General features: G+C 39.5%; 1 protein-coding gene across 1 annotated transcript; it reads left to right on the forward strand.

The window, feature by feature from the left end:
* The first annotated feature begins 336 nt into the window (after positions 1 to 336).
* Positions 337 to 19,587, forward strand: nsmce4a (NSE4A component of SMC5/6 complex). Its single transcript, XM_088329857.1, has 11 exons — positions 337 to 634; positions 2,517 to 2,712; positions 2,800 to 2,880; positions 5,206 to 5,336; positions 6,862 to 7,010; positions 9,854 to 9,953; positions 13,727 to 13,817; positions 13,876 to 13,970; positions 14,042 to 14,090; positions 17,181 to 17,272; positions 19,412 to 19,587. Exons 2-11 carry the CDS (start codon positions 2,529 to 2,531, stop codon positions 19,475 to 19,477), a joined length of 1,038 nt encoding a protein of 345 aa, XP_088185983.1. The 5' UTR covers positions 337 to 634; positions 2,517 to 2,528; the 3' UTR covers positions 19,478 to 19,587.
* The last annotated feature ends 657 nt before the right edge of the window (positions 19,588 to 20,244 follow it).

Raw genomic sequence — 20,244 nt, forward strand, 5'->3', positions numbered from 1 at the left:
GAAAAAGACAGAAATGAGGGAGAGAAAGAAAGGGAAGAAGAAATAAAGAGAAAGGAGGGGGGCAAGAGAGTGGGGTAGAGAGAAATAGAGAACAAAAGTCAGAAAGTGAGAGATGGAGTAAAAAAATAGTGAGAAAGAGAGATCAAAAAAGAAACAAAGAAAGAGAGTGAGAAAGCGAGAAGGAGAGTAACTAGACACAGAGATAGACAAAGAGATAGAGAGCGGAAAAGAGAGAGAGTTTTGAAATAGACGGCTCCTTATTGATAGGGATCCGGCTCTTGTCGTTCACTTAAAAAATCCGGCTCATAAAGCCCTTTCATTCGTGAACGACCTACCGTTAGTGCAACGCGCCGCACATGAAAAGATGGCTGTCCCAGTCTCCCGACAGATTTCAGTTCGCACGTTTGACAAAACTTCAAAGTTTCGGGTTTTAAAATAAACGAGAAGTTAGTGAACTAGGGAACACATTCAGACCTAGCCAAGGTGAAGTACACGATCGTTTGAATGTGAAGTGTAGTCACCATTCGTTTTATTGCGTTTAACTGCTCGGAAATCGTCGCTCCTGGCACTGCTTGGACCCCCCCAAAAACAACCACAACAAACAATACGGCTTTAAGCATTTGCAAGCGTTAAAGTAAGTATTTTTTGATACGAAGTGTTTTAGCGCGCGGCTAAGTGGCTAATGCTAGTGGTAAAACACGTTGACGTAATTCCTTAAAGGGCCAGTGTGTAATATTTAATGGTAAATGGTCTGCATTTCTATAGCGCTTTTCAAGTCAATGAAGGCCTCCCAAAGTGCTTTACAATGTGCTTCACACTTACCTATTCACACACACATTATGTATCCTCCTTGTCTCCTGCCCAATGCCCAAAAGTCAGCTGGGATGGGCTCTAGTGTGGATAAGCGGTGCAGGAAATGGATGGTTCGATGGATGACTATGTATCAATTACTTTTGGATTACTCCATTACCAAATATGCTAATAAAAGACAAATGAAACTAAATATGAATAAAAGGACTAAATATTGTGCAGGCTTGGGGAGTAACGGAATACATGGAATGGCAAAAATGATGTTGGCAAGCTGTTTGGATTTATTTTCATTTTGTTTCTGTCGCATTTTATGTTAGTTTTGCCGGAGATCAAAGCCAGGAGAGAAAGCTTACCACGTGTTGTGAGTCATAATTTTATTCATATTTAGTTTCTTTTGTTAGCATATTTGGTTTTGGAGTAATCCAAAAGTAATTGAAAGTAATCAAGTTAAAGTAACCCTACCCAACCCTGTGTACAAATTATTTAATCCAATACAGACAAACATTAATTTGAACACCAGGCAAACAGACAAGAACTATTATACCAATTCTATTGTTCATGAATCAAAATCATAGGTGGAGAAACGTGTATTTCTTTTACATAGTGGTATCCCTACCTAGAAGTCGCCCTTATGTTTGTCTTCCATCTTCCATCGGACAGACTGAAGAGATATAAAAATGGTTAACGAAAGTATTACCAAATATTTTATATGACCCCAGTAATAATATTTATTTGTACCATTTTACTACAAAAATATATTATATGGTTTAAAAAAACAAACACTTTAAATGTATTATTATTTGTTTTAAAGTTATACCTAATACTTATTTTATTTTAATACCAATATATTATTATTATTAAGATATTATTATGTTTAAAAGCACATTTAAATAAAAAATAAATATTATTACTTAAAATATTTAAACATATTTTATATGACTAATGGAATATTATATATTTTTTCTAACATTTTAAAATAAAATTATGATAGACTAGTTTAAAGAATGCATTCAGTATGATTTGTTATTGGTTATTATTTTCTATTTTGAAATATTTTTGATAATGTCTTTATTTTTCATTAGTTTGTTTAATATTTATGCTAACCAGTTTTAGATGTATTTATAGTCAATTATTCAAATTTGTGTCTTAAAAACGGGTGAAATAATAAACTATACATGCATTGATAAGGCAGCACGGCAGAGCAGTGGTTAGCGTGCGTGCGACACAGTTCTGAGGTCATGAGATCGAACCTTCCTGAGTGGAGTTTGCATGTTCTCCCCAAAGGCTGCGGTTATTGAAGCCCAACTCATCCCGAGCTCGACCAATTATCTTGATTTGTGGGACCAAGCCCGATGCTAACTTGAAATTTCATATTTTATTTGTGAGGACTCAGGAGGGGGACGATTTATGATTATGAATAAAAAGTTCTCTTTTGGACACAAAGTTAAAGAAGTCAAGTCAAGTCATTTTTATTTGTATAGCCCTTAATCACAAATAGTCTCAAAGGGCTTCACAAGTTATTACATATAAGAAAGAAAGAAAGAAGACCTTATCAACATTTACATTTTTTTATGTTTCTGTGTCTGTAGAGGTTACATTGACCGGCAAATTTCCACCATCGACAAACTTTCTTTTTAAGAGTTGACGGGAATATTTTAAGGCCCAACGTCATTTAACTCTCATATCCCTGTCCTGTACACTTGCAGACTGAACGATCGATGGAGCGTCTCAGATGCCCTTCATCTGAAGAGCAAGATGGCGCTGCAAAGCACAACAGCGGCGACCGGAAGCGGAGCAATGAGGATTCCAATATCGGCTCCGTCAACGGGCAGGACGGCAACAATAGGGGAATAAGGAGGGAAATCAGGGGCAAGTATAGAGACCTCATCAATTCTCTTCAGCGTAAGTAAAACAAATTTACACTGGGTGGTGGATTATGGTTTTTGTGGGGTGTTTTGTACCCTATTATTTCTCTTTTATTTTTTTCAGAAAACCGAGAAGATTTTTTAAATCCTACCAGCACCAAACTCTCAGAGGTTTTGGAAGAGGCAGACAAGCTTTTTGAAAATGGTACGTGTAATTTTTCAAATAGTGACTTTTCATATTGGTTGAGTATAGATGCTCCCCTACTTACGACCATTTGACTTACCAAAAACCGTAGATACGAACCATTTTTTTCGGGATGTCGAAAAATATTCGGACATTGCTGTAAGGTAGATTTTATATTGTATGCACCTTTTTCCGATTAGAGGACAGTGCTGTGGTGCTTCTTTCCGCCACTACCAAAGTGTGGCGCTGTGAGAGGTCGCCCAGCATCCACCCCGAAGAAGAAATCCGTTTCCTCTTCCTAGTTTGTGTAGAAACATACTACGTGTACTGTATCTCTAGCGTCCTAAGAACTTTCACTATTTTATTGTTTAATGTTTCTATTCAATATGGTTGGTGTAAAGTGTAAAAAAAAAGGGAAAGTAGAATAAGAAAGCTTAATGCGGTTGAGAAAATGGTTGGATGGCTTTTTTTCAGCCACTCTAACACGGAGGGGGACCTCTTGAAGCTCAACCTCCAAAACTATGTTAAACTTAACTTTTTTTTATCTTTATAGAGCATATTATTTTATGAAATGTTTATTTTTTAGTACAAAACAATACAGGTTACTTATACAAGCCTTAAACACACATTCTATACAAAATATAACACTGAAGCAACTTACGAACAAATTCAACTTATGAACGATCATCCGGAACTCGTTCGTAAGTAGGCCAGGGCTTGTACACGGTATATTTATCTTTTTTTTTTTTCATAAATATACCATTTCATCAAATTGGTTTTAAAACACTCCGAATTAAAGCAGAAAAATATAAGGTCCCTTTTTTACAGACTCGATTTTTTTGAGGGGCAGCTCAGTGTATCTGATACGAGACCATTCATCCTAGCATCATTTTTCCCTTTTATTTTCATTCTCTAAATATTTGTGTGTGTGTGCTAGTACATGTATTGTATTTGTGCTCTTCAGTATAACTCTTTATTATACTTTGGGCATTCTCCAAGCTAACTCAACTTAACAAGAAACCTTTCCACACTAGATATTATGATACGCATTGAAAATGCAATAGATATAACCCCCCTTTTTTAATGAAATATCACGATAGAAAAAATAAATACATGTTAAATAAAATGGTAAGTACAGGAAAATGTCGCCAGCTAAGCGTATTGTACTGGAAGGATACTGGGATCAATAATTGCAGCAAAAAACAATTTTATAAGTCTTACTTTATCCGTTTATCCACCAATTATCTGCACCGCTTATCCTTAGTAGGGTCGCGGGGGTGCTGGAGCCCATCCCAGCTATCTTCGGGCAATGGGCAGGGGACACCCTGAACTGGTTGCCAGCCAATCGCAGGGCACACAGGGACAGACAACTCACACGCTCATTCACACCTAGGGACAATTCGGACCGGCCAATTAACCTGACATGCATGTTTTTGGAATGTGGGAGGAAACCGGAGTGCCAGAAGGAAACCCAAGCAAGCACGGGGAGAAGATGCAAACTCCACACAGGAGGTTTGATCTCATGACCTCAGAATAACCACTGCGCCGCCGTGGTGCAGTGTTACTTCAGTTTACCGATATATATTTGATCCTAATATCACACTGGGTATTTGTACATTGTATTCTTTTTGCTTTATTATTGTATTGTTCTCAGCTCAGGGATGCTGCTGGAAATGTGAATTTCCCTTCGGGGATGAATAAAGTATCTATCTCTCTATCTCTCTATCTATCTATCTAATATTTTTCCTATTTCTATCGGGTGGGCTGGATAATAAACCTGCGGGCTGTAGTTTGCCCCCCCAGTCTGTCATAGATTATATTTTATATGCATTGATAGCAGGCGGAACGGCGGATGGGTGGTTAGCGCGCCGCCCCACAGTGCGGAGGTTCAGGGTTCAAGTCCAGCTACCGCAGCCTCCTTGTGTAGAGTTTTCATGTTCTCACCGTGCTTGCATGGGTTTCTACCCGGCCACTCTAGTATCCTTCCACATTACTATAACATTCATGTGTGGTTAATTGGCCGGTCCAAATTGTGAATTAGCAAGCGTCAGTCCCTGTGTGCCCTGCGACTGGCTGGCAACCAGTTCAGGGTGTCCCCTGCCCACTGCCCAAACATAGCTGGGATAGGCTCCAGCACCACCCGCGCCCCTACTGATGATGAGCGGTGCAGACAATGGATGCATTAATAGCATAAAAAGTGATTCACCATTTTACACTGTTTTACAAGGTAGAGGACTAGACTCCTTCAGTATTGGCTATTAAAAGTCTAAGTTTCAATTGAATTTGATTACATTTTATGAGTGGATGCCGCACAGACCTTCTGAAAGCACACTTATCTTTTGACAGTGTTGGAAACGAGCGAAGCGGTGCTGGATTCCAGGTTTGTCACTGTGGCCACAGACTTAAACCATGAGAGAGCCAAACGGATGCGAAACGAGGACAGCGCCTTTGATGTCAATGTCTATGCTCAGCACCTTGTAAGTCATTTCATAAAAGCTACATCACTGTTTTTCTGATCCTCAAAGTGACAGCGTGTAGTATTTCAGTGTGTAATATAAAAAGTTTTCAGTAAAAAACAAACAAACATTGATTTGAATACTCGGTAAAAATACATGAACTTTCATACCAATGTTAATAGTTATAAAAAATAGGTTGAGAAATTTGTATTTTTTTATGTAGCCATGCCGCCATGTTTGTCTGGCATCTTGCTGGTACGCTATGCTCTTTGGCACTGCTTTTTTTTTCGCGTTAGACAATACAGTGCCATCTAGTAGTCAAATATTACACACTGGGGCTTTAGAGATGACCAATTTAGAGACTTCACAGTTAATTTACCTCAAGCCAAATGAATGTGTCACAGAAATCTAACATGTAGTCATACTTTATAAACTAAGCAAACAAAAGCATTTTTCACGGAAGCCACTGAAACAGGGGTCCGGGACCGAAAGAGCGATCTTGCACCCCACTATTTGAAAAATTGCTGGTGTAGTGGAAGCTTGCTGTGCCGGCTGGCTGCCAAAATTGTTGTACTCATTGCTGTGCTGCTACGCACTGTGTTGCCAGATGTAATCTGTGGCCATGGCTTGAAGTACGGGTAGACGTAAATTGAGTAGGTCGTAAATCGGATGTTATATATCTATTACTTATCTTTATTACATTTCTACAAAAGGAAGCTTGCATCATAAAAAAGTAAAAATAGGCACTACTCAAAATAGCATCTTTCCGATGTATTCTAACGCACTGGTGATTTCATTTTCTGCTTTTTTTATATAAAGCATATTCATTTTTTGATTTTTGCCTCGAAATAAAAATAAGTATTTGTCTGACTTGGTGGTAACTAAATACTCTCAATGATTATCAGGACCACATTAAAAAGTTTGCAAATAGAAAATATAAAATGCAATATATTTGAACACAAAGTTGTACATTTTCGTGTACAATTTTCGTATGTGTGTTTGTGTTCATATGTGGCTTATAGTCTCCGAAATGGCTTAACCTATTTTCGTGAGTATTTACATGGTTGTACTTTAGGCCTTTGGGAGTGTTTTTAGCTAGGTTTGGTGTCGAGACACCTCCAATAAATACCAAAATGGATAAACATCTGATTTCCTGTCCAAGCGGCTCTGGTGCTTCATGCGGTCATACCGCTCTTTGGCACTACTTAATGGCTCACTAGCGCTTTTTCAGCAAACCATGGCACCAACAACCTCGCTCAAGTAGAATACCCAGAAACGCCAAGCCCAGGCCATTACGCTTGTATGTATAGTATATGAAATATACAATATTTTTATCCTAAATGTGCTCTTAATTATCTTAAAAATTGTGCCACCTCTGGTTGCAAAGCCATATTTCATATGCCAGATGTATCCACTCAGTTCTCACTTCACAATATGCTAAATAGAAGCATCCTTTTGAGGCAGTGAATATTCATAATGTTAATACTGTATCTGTTGCATTGATTCTTAGCTTTTCATCCTGACTTTACCATTCTACTTCTGACAGCTCACCTTCATGGGTCTCAACCGAATCGAAAGCGAGGGGGACCAGGACGATAAAGATGAAATTGATGGTTACCTACCCAGCAACGCCTGGCAAAAACTGTCCCGGAGAGCCGAACGTTGTTTTAGGACAGCACCGACGTTCCATTACATGTACGTTTTGAGCCACTGACTCGCTTGTTGGAGCAAAACGCTTGCAATTCAAAGGTTTAAAAGTGACATCATAAACAGAATCCATTTTGGAGCCCATGGTTATTTTAGAGGGGCAATGTGTAATATTTGACCACCAGATGCCACAGTTTTTTGTTGTTTAACCAAAAACGACTGCTAAAAAGCACAGGAAAGATATCAAACTACGGAGATTCAAAGCGGCCTAACCGCACCATTTTTCTTCTATATTTTTTTGCTCAATGTTTTGCAAGGTTTTGGGGTACCTCTTGCAGCGAGATTGCTGCCTGGTTATGTAAATTTAACAAATATTTCTCGGCCTAAGAGTATTTTAACACATACAGACGCTCCTCGACTTACGAACATTCGACTTACAGATCCTGGGAGATACAATCATTTTTTTCGGGATGTCGAAAACTATCCGGACATTGCTGTAAGTTACATTTTGTATTGTGTGCACCATTTTCCGAGTAGAGGACAGTACTGTAGTGCTTCTTTCCGCTGCGTGGCTCTGTGAGAGGTCACCCAGCATCCACACCAAAGAAGAAATCCGGCTTCCACCTTCTGTTTTGTGTGTAATCATAACAACGTGTACTGTATTGCTAGTGCGCTAAGAACTATGACTTTTTTATTGTTTGATATCTCATGCATGCATTCAATATGTTTGGTGTGAAATGTAAAGAAGAGGCAAGCTGTTTCTTTTGAAACGAAAGTGGAATAAGAAAGCTTGATGCGGTTGAGAAAATGGTCGGAAAACTTTTTTGGGCCACTTTTTACCACATAGGAGGATCTCTTGAAGCGCAAGTAAAAAAGTGCTTCTTTTATGGTACCTTACAATGCAGGTTACTTGTACAAGCCTTAAACATACGTATACAAACCATAAACATACAAAATATAGCACTGAAGCAACTTACGAACAAATTAAACTTACAAATGATCGTCCGGAACCTAACTCTTTCGTAGGTCGGGCAGAGTTTGTGATAGTTCATGTATTTTTTTCTCACTATATAAATAAATGTTGTTTTTTTTGTCACTAGGATGTGATAAATAATACACAATTGGTACCTACCTTAAAACAAAGATAATGGTGTGTTTTGCTCCAATCAAATGAGAATTTCTTACATTCTTTTGTTCCAACATGCTTCCCGTTTCTTGAAAACTGCTTCTTTCTGACTTTTGAACATAAACATTTGGGTCCTTCTCTGTAAATTAGTTTTCTCAGCTAAGCTCGTTGTAGAGATACAGTTGTTGTTTATCAAAAAGTTCATGAAAAAAATAAATAATAGTAATTAGAGGTAAAAAAAATCTGTAAAATAACTCAGAATAAATATCACGGCACCAGAATGCGGCCTTTTGCTTTGCCCTGGGAGGTTTGGTTTTCCTAAACCGAGCCACCAATAATTAGTTATTTGAAAAAAACCGTCGCCATGGTGTTAGTGGTAAGCTAGCTGTACCGTACCATGTTTTACCCTCTATAAGGCGCAACGGATTATAAAGCGCGCATCCCCCCAAAAATTATTCTTTTGTGATATATTTTTCATATATAGGGCGGAATTAAAATTACAGTAAAAGCTAGGGTTGCATAAAAATTAATACATTTAAAATATCAATTATTTCATGGAAGATAAATGAACTTTGACATTTGGATTCACCACTAAAATCAATTTTATACACAAACAATTGCCATGTTAACCACAAAAGCACTCAAAGACCACTGTATATGTTTCACAAAGGCAGAGCAGTTACCGTATGCAGTATAACAATTCAAACAAGAATATGTAACTTTGTTTCTCAAAGGTGGAACAGTTACTGAATGCATTCAAACAAGAGTATGTAATTTTGTACAAAACTTTGTCATGAACAGGGTTGGTACAGGTTCTTGAAATCTGGGAAAATGCTTGAATATTAATGTTGTTTTCAGAATCAGGAAAATGCTTGATTTTTTTTCATGGTGTAGTGCTTGAAAACGTTTGAAATTCTTGTCGGGTTTCTCGGCTGTATGACTCGACAGACCATGGATTGAACCTAAAAAGGAAAAAAATAATAAAACAAAGTCTGCTTAAAAATGACGCCGACTGCAGCTGCAATTGAATTAGTATGTCTTGTAAAGCATCATTGCCCCCTACAGGTGCATTAGGGCTGGTGTATCAGACCAAGATGTTGTCTGTCGTGGAGATAACAGAAAAGTTTGATACAACATGGACAAAACAGAGACGGCAGCATCACTAATATAACGGGGCAGAGAAACTGGGTTTCATTTTATATGCCCCATTCAGCTGCTGTTTTATGTTTGGCTTAAGATTTGTCACGTTTTTTGGCTCTTTTTTTCCTTCAGGCAGCATTCGGTCACCTCAAACAGCTGGGCTATAGAGTCATGATTCACACCAGATTTCCCCTTTTAGTAGTACTGGTGAAATGAGAAAATTGGCCTTGAAGTGCTTTAAAAACTGCTTGAATTCGGCCATGGAAAAGCTGTATGAACCCTGCATAAACAATCTTCAAGTAATCACATTACATTTTATATTTATGGACAGTCCAAAAACAATAAACACATTTACCACAAGAGGGCTCTCGAACACCACGCTAGTTGTTTCTCAAAGGTAGAACAGTTATTGTATGCATTATCATTTAATTGTAGCTTTATATTTCTAATTGTATCCACCGTATTTTCCGGTATATAAGGCGCACTGGATTATAAGGTGCACTTTCAAACTTCTGGCCAGTTTGGGGTTTCTAGGTGTGCTTTGTAGTCCGGAAAATACGGTAATCGTACTAATGTTGATAGTTCAGAGTCCTTTAGTAAATCTCAATAACTTGTCTCTCACCAGGTTAGGTTCCTTCCATACCGAGCCGCCACCTCCCAAGCAAAGAATTGAACGACAAAGAAGACCCCCTAACAAGGATGTCAAAAGGGTTTTGCCCACTCAGGTAGCAATGAAACATTAAAGGGAGAGTGTGTATTGTTTAGCACCTCCTAGTGGTAGAACACTTAATTAAATAAAACAAAATTGATTTAAATAGTAAGCAACACTACATGAACTATTATATAAACATGTATTTTCTAAAATTCTCGTAGGGTTCAGAAATGTGCATTTATTTTACATAACATGATCCTCACTTAGAGGGAGCTGGCATAATTATCTGTTGTTTTGCTGCTACAGGCAAAAAAAAACAAAATGCTAAAAGGCCGGGCAAAAAAACGAGTAGGAGAATGGTGAGTTTTGGCCAATTTGAGTCTCCATAGTTCAGGGGTGTCAAATTGATTTTAGCTCGGGGGCCACAAGACAGAAAAAACATTCTCACTGGGGTCTGACTAGTAAATTAAGGACATCAAAAGTTTGCCTTAGCTGGAGGGCTGGGGGTCCTTTAGGAGGCTCACAATTAAATTATGATTGAGGGATGTAAGACTAGCAGCACGGCGGCACAGTGGTTAGTGCGTGTGCGGCACAGTTCTAAGGTCATAAGATCGAACCTCCTGTGTTGAGTTTGCATGTTCTCCCCGTGCTTGTGTGGGTTTCCTCCCACATTCCAAAAACGTGCATGTTGGGTTAATTGGCCGGTCCAAATTGTCCCTAGGTGGGAATGAGCGAGCGAGAGAGTGAGTTCTTTGTCTCTGTGTGCCCTGCGACTGGCTGGCAACCAGTTAAGGGTGTCCCCTGCCCACCACCCGAAGATGGGATGGGCTCTAGCACCCCCGTGACCCTACTGAGGATAATCACTGCAGATAACGGATGGATGGATATACAAATAATATACAAATACAAATAATTTCCTTGTATTGTCATTCTGTGTAACAATGTACACAGAACGAAATGTCGATTGCACCTGACCCGTTGTAGCGAGCCGATGCAGCCGCAGCCAACAGAGGGCGCCGCCGACCACTTTTTAAGTCTTAGGAATGACTCGGCCGGGGCGCGAACCACCGACCTCCCAGTCTCAAAGCGGGCGCCTTACCATCTAGGCTACTGAGCTGGTATAAGACTTGATGATAAAACAATACCTCAATATTTTTTCTCCGTCACTAAGATATAATTATTGTAGTGTAAAAAAATACTAAATAAATAAATAAAAGCAAAACAACAATTGAATTCATTTCCACTCCAGTTTATCCAACTCGGGAAAACTACTGCAGACTTTGAAGTGACAAAAATAGCACAGTCATGACATTTTTGATTGAATGATTTAAAAATGGGCAGCACGGCAGCGCAGTGGTTAGTGCGTGTGCGGCACAATTCTGAGTACATGAGATCGAACCTCCTGTGTGGAGTTTGCATGTCCTCCCTGTGCTTGTGTGGGTTTCCTCCGGGCACTCCGGTTTTCTCCCACATTCCAAAAACATGCATGTCAGGTTAATTGGCCGGTCCAAATTGTCGCTAGCTGTGAATAAGCGAGTGAGTGGTCTGTCCCTGTGTGCCCTGTGACTGGCTGGCAACCAGATCAGGGTGTCCCCTGCCCACTGCCCGGAGATAGCTAGAATGGTCTCCAGCACCCCTGCGACCCTACTGAGGATAAGCGGTGCAGATAATTGATGGATGGATGGATGATTTAAAAGTTTTTCTGCGTTCTGTTTTTATCTCTTTATCAAAATGTCTTCCGGATAATGGGAATTTGGTTGTTCGATTCAATATTTATGACAGAAAGAAGCTAAAGCTTTTTTAAACTTATGATAAGACTCCCAGGTGCCCCATTTTTAAATTTGTATTTTTTTTTTCTATTGCCTTAAATGGCGTGACCAAGACTTTTCTTTATTTTAAAGCAAAATAATGTCAGGCTGCGTTTCCTCAATGTTCTCTGGTTGAGTAACTGTAGAAGGAAAATACAGCTACAAAGGGTGGTTTGGAAATGGTGCCTAGCTTTGGCGACATTCAGTGGACATGTTTAAAACTGCGGGCCATAGTCGGACTATTTTCTGCTTCTCTCAGCATTTGTCCCGCAGGCCACATTAAATCTAGTGGCAGGGTGCTTTTGTCCCACGGGACTTGAGTTTGACATATGCGCCATACTTGGTACCCTTCTTTATACATTTTAGCACTCATTCGTTTGCACTACACCATAAAGCGACATCTAGTGGTCAAATAATGCGCACTGTCTATTCATGGCTCACTATTTGTATTTACAATTTTTTTCTACTCTTAGTAACGTTTGCGAATGTACAACTTAGGAGTGTTTGCCCTCTGATATCTTCTGGAAGAGTTATTGCGGTTGATGGGGACCAGAATCCCTTGCGAAACGTGAACATTCGTGAAGTAGGGTCTCACCTTCATAAAAGTCCCAAAGGGTCAAACTTAACTTGAGAATGATGTCTTTACCGACAGAGTATACAAACTGTAACAAAGTAACTAAGGAACACGGAATTGCAGTTGAATTAAGTCTTTATTGTCATTGTACAAAAGTACAAAGAAATTGGAGGTTTTCTCCTTTCAGATTGAAAGAGCGTCTTGCTGCGCGCTAGCAACGGGTAACCTCAGGTTGAGTCAGGTCTCCACCATGATTGAAATACTACCGTCCCCAATGTAGCAGTTTCCTATGTCTTGTAGCTCCAGGTTTTCTGCTTCATGCGTAAAGGATCTGGTGTTGGTGAGATAGAGGCTCCACAAGTGCTTGAGAGCGTTGTTGCATAGCTTAGCCATAGCAGTAGGCTGGACCTGCATCCTTATTATTGTCTTCTCTCCCTAGGCGGCCTTAGCCCCTTCCCGAACCTGTTGACAATCCACTGAGAACCCACTGGTGATCAGCATTTCTTTGCGCTTTTCTGACTTTTCTCAGAGTCTAATTTAATGCATGAATTACTGTTCAATGTAACGAGCCGCTAGCTGTCGCCGTGCTCAAAAATCTATGGGTCCCAACAGAGATCTATGGGTCCCCAAAATTTAGTGTTATCGAGGTTGAAATTGTAAATCGGCGACAAATATATAATATACATTTATATATTCATTCAGTTTTAATCATCAAAGTATTAATTCATTTTCTGGATCAAAATATTGTTGGTAATATACCGATTAAAGGGATAACCACAAACCTGTCTTTTTTTTTTATTTTCACCTTTTATACTTCCTTTTTTTCTTAACTTCTTTATACAACATAATTCGTAATCACCAAAGCAAGTGAGCCGTTGAGCGGGCTCTTTTTAATAAGTTGAGCCAAAAAACGGTTCTCTAATAAAAGACGGACTTCCTTTCACTACACAACGAGATCTCGTTGGCCGAGATCGGCGTGCAGACAAAAACTCGAACCGCGAGACCAAAACAACAATGGTGGATCTGCCTGACGAAAAGGTTTAGTGCAGTAAATCTTTGTTAAAAAATAGTAATCGGGTAATAATGACAATTTTGTGGCAAAAAGTTGTGTCCCGGGGACACACGTTCATTTGAGACTATGCGTCCCCAGCAAAAATGATGCGTCTAGGACGCAGGGACGCGGGCAAGCGAGAACACTGACATAGACTTCTTCGCCCGCTCTGCTGTTTGACCGCATGCATCAGTTTATCACAGTCATGCGCACAGTCATGGCCACCCACTACTCAAAGTCCTCCCCGAATTGCCCCCGCCATACCAGAACACAATTCACGATGTGTTGATATCAATGACAAAAAAGACAATTTAATTCAAAATCCGCGAGGCAGTAAACCAGCAATAACAAAAGCGCCAAGTAGCGGGGGATCACTGTATTTGGTGATCTCATCGGACGTTTTGCTCCATCAGCTGAAGAAGATGGAAGAGACCGAGGAAGAAGCCACAGAGAAGGAGGTGGAGAGGATCCTAGCCTGTCTGAAGCGCTACCATCAAGATTGCTGTGAGTCCAAAACTGTGAGACCGAACCCAAATCGCTATCAACTGTACTTTCTTCACAGCGTCGTCGGCGATTCCCTATTACGAATTTGTCATCGACCCGGACTCTTTTTCACGCACAGTTGAGAACATCTTTCACACGTCATTCCTTATCAGAGTACGTTTTTGCTGTGGAAGACTCAAACGGATGCCGTTTGCGTTCTCTAGTAACTTTGATTAACTTCTCAGGACGGTTTGGCTCGGATATACTTCAATCAAGACAAGATGCCGAATATAGGTAAAGCACATTAGCAGTGTCTGAAACTCATGACAAAAAGTTACCGGACACCAGGGCAGACAACTCTAAAGTTGCCTGCCCCATTTTTTACAATTTGAAACACAATAAGATGACTAATCGTAAAAAAAAACGTTGTTAGAAAGTATTAGGGATTGATAATCACAATATATATCAGAACAACACTTTAAAATTAAGTTCTTTACAAATCTACTTATAACATTCATTGCATGTATATGACTTTGCTGTTTTCCATCTGCCATCAAGGTTGGGTAGGGTTACTTTAACTGGATTACTTTCAATTACTTTTGGATTACTCCTATACTAAATATGCTGATAAAAGACAAAATAAACTAAATATGAATAAAATTATGACTCACAACACGTGGTAAGCTTTCTCTCCTGGCTTTGATCTCCGGCAAAACTAACATCAAATGCGACAGAAACAAAATGAAAATAAATCCAAACAGCTTGCCAACATCATTTTTGCCGTTCCATGTATTCCGTTACTCCCCAAGCCTGCACAAAATTTAGTATTTACACATCTTCATTCACGCAATGTTTGCGTTCAGTAGTCTGCTACAATCCACGTGAACTCCTCTTTCCGCGATGCTTTTAATGTACGTTTACGTTTTGTAGCGTCATACATTTTGTTAGCTTCTTTTGAATCTTTCTTCTGGGGCTGAGGTTTTAGCTTGATTCCTAAACACTTATCCGTTTTTCTTGCGTTCTCTGTGCGTCTACTTTTGAAAATGGTATGCAAATGCATGACCTTATAAGGCTCGGGAAAGTCCGGAAGCAGGAAGTTATTCGATGCAGGTGAAACAGACCGAAACTCTGAAATTTCCAAACCGAACAAATACCAATGTTATTTTGGAAAAAAAAAAATCGTTTTTTTTTCTTTTTTCTTTTTCTTGAAAAAGTTGTCGGCCACCCGGACGCAGACGTTTTGTAAGTTGTACGCCCGATGTAAAAGATGCAGGCCCCGGGCGTCCGGGCAGACGTTATTTCAGACACTGACATTATACGGGTTTGACATTTAACTCGTTCAATGCCAGATGTTTTTCCTTAAACTGGGAGAACCAATGCCAGCCATTTTTTTCCATTTCAACTCGTTTTTGAAGGTGTACAGAAGATTTAGCTTTGTAGCTCTATAGGCATTGGATGTATAAAGAAAAAGCTTGAACCCTTAACTTTAATGTGAAAAAAAAGTATGTTTTCGCGCATTGACCAGTCTTTAGTAATCAGCAGTTGAAGATGACCAAGTTTCTTGAAAATACTCTTTCCAAGAAATCTAAGGAAAAACAGCTTTTTGCGATAAGAGGCATTTCAAGCAGAACTTTTAATTTTATTTTTGTTTTGATCTTTTGCATTTGTGATACCTCCAATATCCAAACATTGCTCTCGATAAACACAAGGGCACTTTGCTTACAAAATAACATTTTATTGCAAGAACACCTGAGCCGGTGCATGAATTTTTCAAGACCTTTTCACGCCCAATGTTTCCTGGGAAATGATCATGATTTCGGTGACCATGGAAATTGCATTCCCCCTTGTGCATGTAACCTTATACCTCTCTGACCAGATGATGGGACCTACCGTAAATTCCGGACTATAGAGCGCACCTGATTATAAGCCGCACCCACCACATTAAAAAAATGTAATACAAAAGTCACCCAGACCCGACTTTAAGTCTCGCGATTGTAACTGAATATCCTTTATTAAAGTACACAGTCCAAAAATCACAGCCAACTAAATGAATGTAAAATAAAAATGAAACCAAGGTTTGATGCAGACCGGCAGAGTTCGGGTCCCGTTGAAAGTAATCCAAAGAAAAAAGTGTATATTTCCAAAGGTAAGGGTGGGGAAAAATGTATATCCACCATTGTCCGCCGTGTCCACAATCACTCACCTTTACCGGTCCCCACTTCCCGTCAGCCCGCGTTTGTTACGCCCCTTCTTTTTAATTCGCCCATCCGAAAAATATCAGAATAAGTGTCCAAAATAAATACAAATAAATAGATTACAAAAATATACAGTTGCAAATACATATTATACATGGTCACTCATATTTACAAAAAAATACAGCACACCGAGAGAGTTTTCAAAGCTTTAATAATAATAATATAACTCTCATCCCAAACGGTGCCTGTGACAGGAAGCAACACGCTAGTAACACGCTCGCAACACAGTAAACGGGTCTGTTAAAAAAACAATCCGTACTTGTAAAAATCACGGTAAACCGTCCTCATCTTCCTCCTTACAACTGAAGCCATCAAAGTTGTCTTCCTCAGTGTCTGAAAGAAACAGTGTCATATAGACGTCGTCCCACGCTCCCGCAGCCTCACTCGCGCTGTCACTGTCGCTGGTGTGCCCTCCTCTTTGTCACGGCTTTTCGGAACCCGTTGGTGATGGTGGATTTTTTTATGCTGCCCCACGCTGTCAGGATCCACTGGCAGACTTGCGAAAAAGTTGCCTTTTGCATGCGGCCAGTTTTAGTGAAAGATTTCTCGCCGCTAGTCAAGCTAAGAAGTTGCAGTCTTCCTCGGCGTATATATTCCACCGCTCTAAATCTTACCTTTTGTACTCGAGCGCCGCTGGCGGCCGTTAGAAAAATTACATAAATTGGCCGCATCACTGAATAAGCCGCAGGGTTGAAAGTTTGGGGAAAAAGTAGCAGCTCATAGTCCTAAATTTACGGTAATCGTTTTTTGTTTTTTTTTGAAAGGAATAAGCTCTGTTGAAGAGATAACTGCAGTTATTTGTCCATCCTTTGCGACTCTTACCACACTGCTTCACTACACCTACTCACCATACTGGGCCGCCTACACACACTTAATTATTTATAGGAAGTGGGGCAGTGGATTCCTCGATATGTGGACAAAGATTTATTATACCTAAACCATTCACAGAGGCTCGATACTTGGCGATGAGCAGCACCAAGCCCTTTATAATGAAAACAATAAAACTGTATTTTTACGTTTTGGCATTAAGGGACAATAGGTTTGCAAATGTATGGCATTAAATGAGTTAAATTTGAAATGAAGAGAATAAAACAACCATAACAGTACAGAAATGTTACTTTTCTTTCAGCTCCAGTGGAGGAGGGTGTGGTAGAAATGGACGCCGGAGGATCGGAATGCCGTAATGCGTCCATCGTCTCACTCAGCCCAAAGACTTGGAAGGTGGAACATTTTTCTGATCATTTCTGTGTCAAACTGTCTAAAGCAGGGATTTTATACTCAGTTGAGCTCTGGGGCCGGATCCAGACTTTTGTTCTCAGGCGGGCTGGATCGGTAAAAGAATGTCAACTCCCTAATTTTTTAGCTTTGAATTTTCAGTAGCATGCTTTATCATTCAGCCTATATTAGTAACACACCTTACATACAGTGGCTTGAAAAACTATTTGGCCCCCCATGGACTTTGTGACCTTTTGCAACATTTCAGACTTCAAACATCAAGATATAAAACAGTAATTTCTTGTCAAGCATCAACAATAAGTGGGGCACAATTGTGAAGTGGAAAACACTTTATTGGATATTTTAAACTTTTTTAACAAATAAAAAAGGTAAAAGTGCGTGTGCAAAATTATTCAGATCCATTGAGTTAATACTTTGTAGCGCCGCGTTTTGCTGCGATTACAGCTGCAAGTCGCTCGGGGTATGTCTCTATCAGGTTTGCACATCGAGAAACTGATATTTTTGCCCATTCCTCCTTGCAAAACAGCTCAAGCTCAGTGAGGTTAGATGGAAGGCGTTTGTGAACAGTAGTTTTCAGTTCTTTCCTAAAATTCTCAATTGGATTGAGGTCTGGACTTTGACTTGGCCGTTCTAACACCTTGATATGTTTTTTGGTTAATCACTCCATTGTAGCTTTTGCTTTATGTTTTGGATCATTGTCTTGTTGTAGACAAATCTCCGTCTCAGTCTCAGGTCTTTTGCGGACTCCATCAGTTTTTCTTGCAGTATTTGGCTCCATCCATCTTCCCATCAATTTTAACCATCTTCCCTGTCCCTGCTGAAGAAAAGCAGGCACAAACCATGATGCTGCCACCACCATGTTTGACTGTGGGGATGGTGTGTTGAGGGTGATGAGCTGTGCTGCTTTTACACTAAACATAACGTCTTGCATTGTTGCCAAAAAGTTAGATTTTGGTCTCATCTGACCAGAGCACCTTCTTCCACATGTTGGGTGTGTCTCCCAGGTGGCTTGTGGCAAACCTTTTATGGATATCTTTAATGGCTTCCTTCTTGCCACTCTTCCATAAAGGCCAGATTTGTGCAGTATACGACTGATTGTTGTCCCATAGACAGATTCTCCCACCTCAGCTGTAGACCTCTGCAGTTCCTCGAGAGTGATCATGGGCCTCTTGGCTGCATCTCTGATCAGTTTTCTCCTTGTATGAGCTGAAAGTTTAGGGGCACGGCCCGATCTTGGTAGATTTGCAGTGGTCTGATACTCCTTCCATTTAAATATTCTTGCTTGCACAGTGCTTCTTGGGATGTTTAAAGTTTGGGAAATCTTTTTGTATCCAAATCCAGCTTTAAACTTCTCCACAAAAGTATCTCGGACGTGCCTGGTGCGTTCCTCGTTCTTCATGATGCTCTCTGCGCTTTAAACAGACCTCTGAGACTATCACAGTGTAGGGGCATTCATACAGAGACTTGATTACACACAGGTGGATTCCATTTATCATTGTTAGTCATTTAGATCAACATTGAATCATTCAGAGATCCTCACTGAACCTCTGGACAGAGCTTGCTGCACTGATAGGAAAGGGGCTGAATAATTTTGCACACCCACTTTTTCCATTTTTAATTGTTAAAAAAAGTTTAAAATATCCAATAAAGTGTGTTCCACTTCATGATTGTGTCCCAGTTATTGCTGATTTTTCACAAGAATTTACAGTTTTATATCTTTATGTTTGAAGTCTGAAATGTGGCAAAAGGTCACAAAGTTCAAGGGGGCCAAATAGTTTTGCAAGCCACTGTATTATAATCACTAATGACTAATTTATTTTTACACGTTCATGTTAGCGTAATCTTTCGTACGGAAGATTACGATAACGCGAACGTACGATTAGCCTGGGTTAGCTTTATGTTTACGTTAAACATTCAGGGTGTTGGAACGGATTAAAACGATTTACATTATTTTTAATCGGAAAAATGATTTTGGTGATCGAACAAATCGGTTTTCGAACAGGGTTCTGGAGTGGATTATTGTCGAGAACCGAGGTTCCACTGTACTAAGAATTTAAGGAGTACCAGTAATGCAAAAGGTACCGATTCCCTGAGCCTTACTTTTTTTGTCTTTGACCCTTTCAGGAACTCATAGATGCTTTGGATATCAGAGGTGCCATGATTCCATCGGGGACAGCACGCAGTGACTAAATAATCAGTTTTTTATCAAGGAGAATGGCAGTTCTTGTTCCTAATTTGTTTGAATTGTTTACTTTTTTTTAAAAAAAACAAACACATTTTAATAAAATATATTGACACAGCTTCATGTTTAATTCATCAAGAAAGAACGCAAGATGGTCTCTTATGTCTCTAAGATGTGCTTATCCTTTAAAGCTCTTCCAAATTTGTATTGTCCGACTCCCATCTTGCTCATTGATAACTCCACCGCATCAATACAGAAGACATTCTGGTCAATCTGAAAAGATAGCTTATTCATTTCAATAATTTTGGCAATTCTGTTCTACATATCGCTTGACACTTTTAAGGTTAGCTTGACAAACCAGATCAACTTTGTCCTTTTCTGTCCTGGTTAACAATGAAGTTGCTGGTACGGCAATGAGTCTTATATTGCCAAATTAAATATGAATAAAATTATGACTCACAACACGCGGTAAGATTTTTCTCCTGGCTTTGATCTCTTTGATCTCCGGCAAAACTAACATAAAATGCGACAGAAACAAAATGAAAATAAATCCAAACAGCTTGCCAACATCATTTTTGCCGTTCCATGTATTCCGCCGTTACTCCCCAAGCCTGCACAAAATTTAGTAATTTAGTATTTAGTTTCTATTGTCTTTTATTAGCATATTTGGTATTGGAGTGATCCAAAAGTAATTGAAAGTAATCAAGTTAAAGTAACCCTATCCAACCCTGGCTAATAGTTACTGCTGATACTTTATTCATCCCCGTAGGGAAAT

This window comes from Urocampus carinirostris, chromosome 3 (assembly GCF_059441175.1).
Source record: "Urocampus carinirostris isolate Australia breed hairy pipefish chromosome 3, RoL_Ucar_1.0, whole genome shotgun sequence".
Lineage (NCBI taxonomy): Eukaryota > Metazoa > Chordata > Actinopteri > Syngnathiformes > Syngnathidae > Urocampus > Urocampus carinirostris.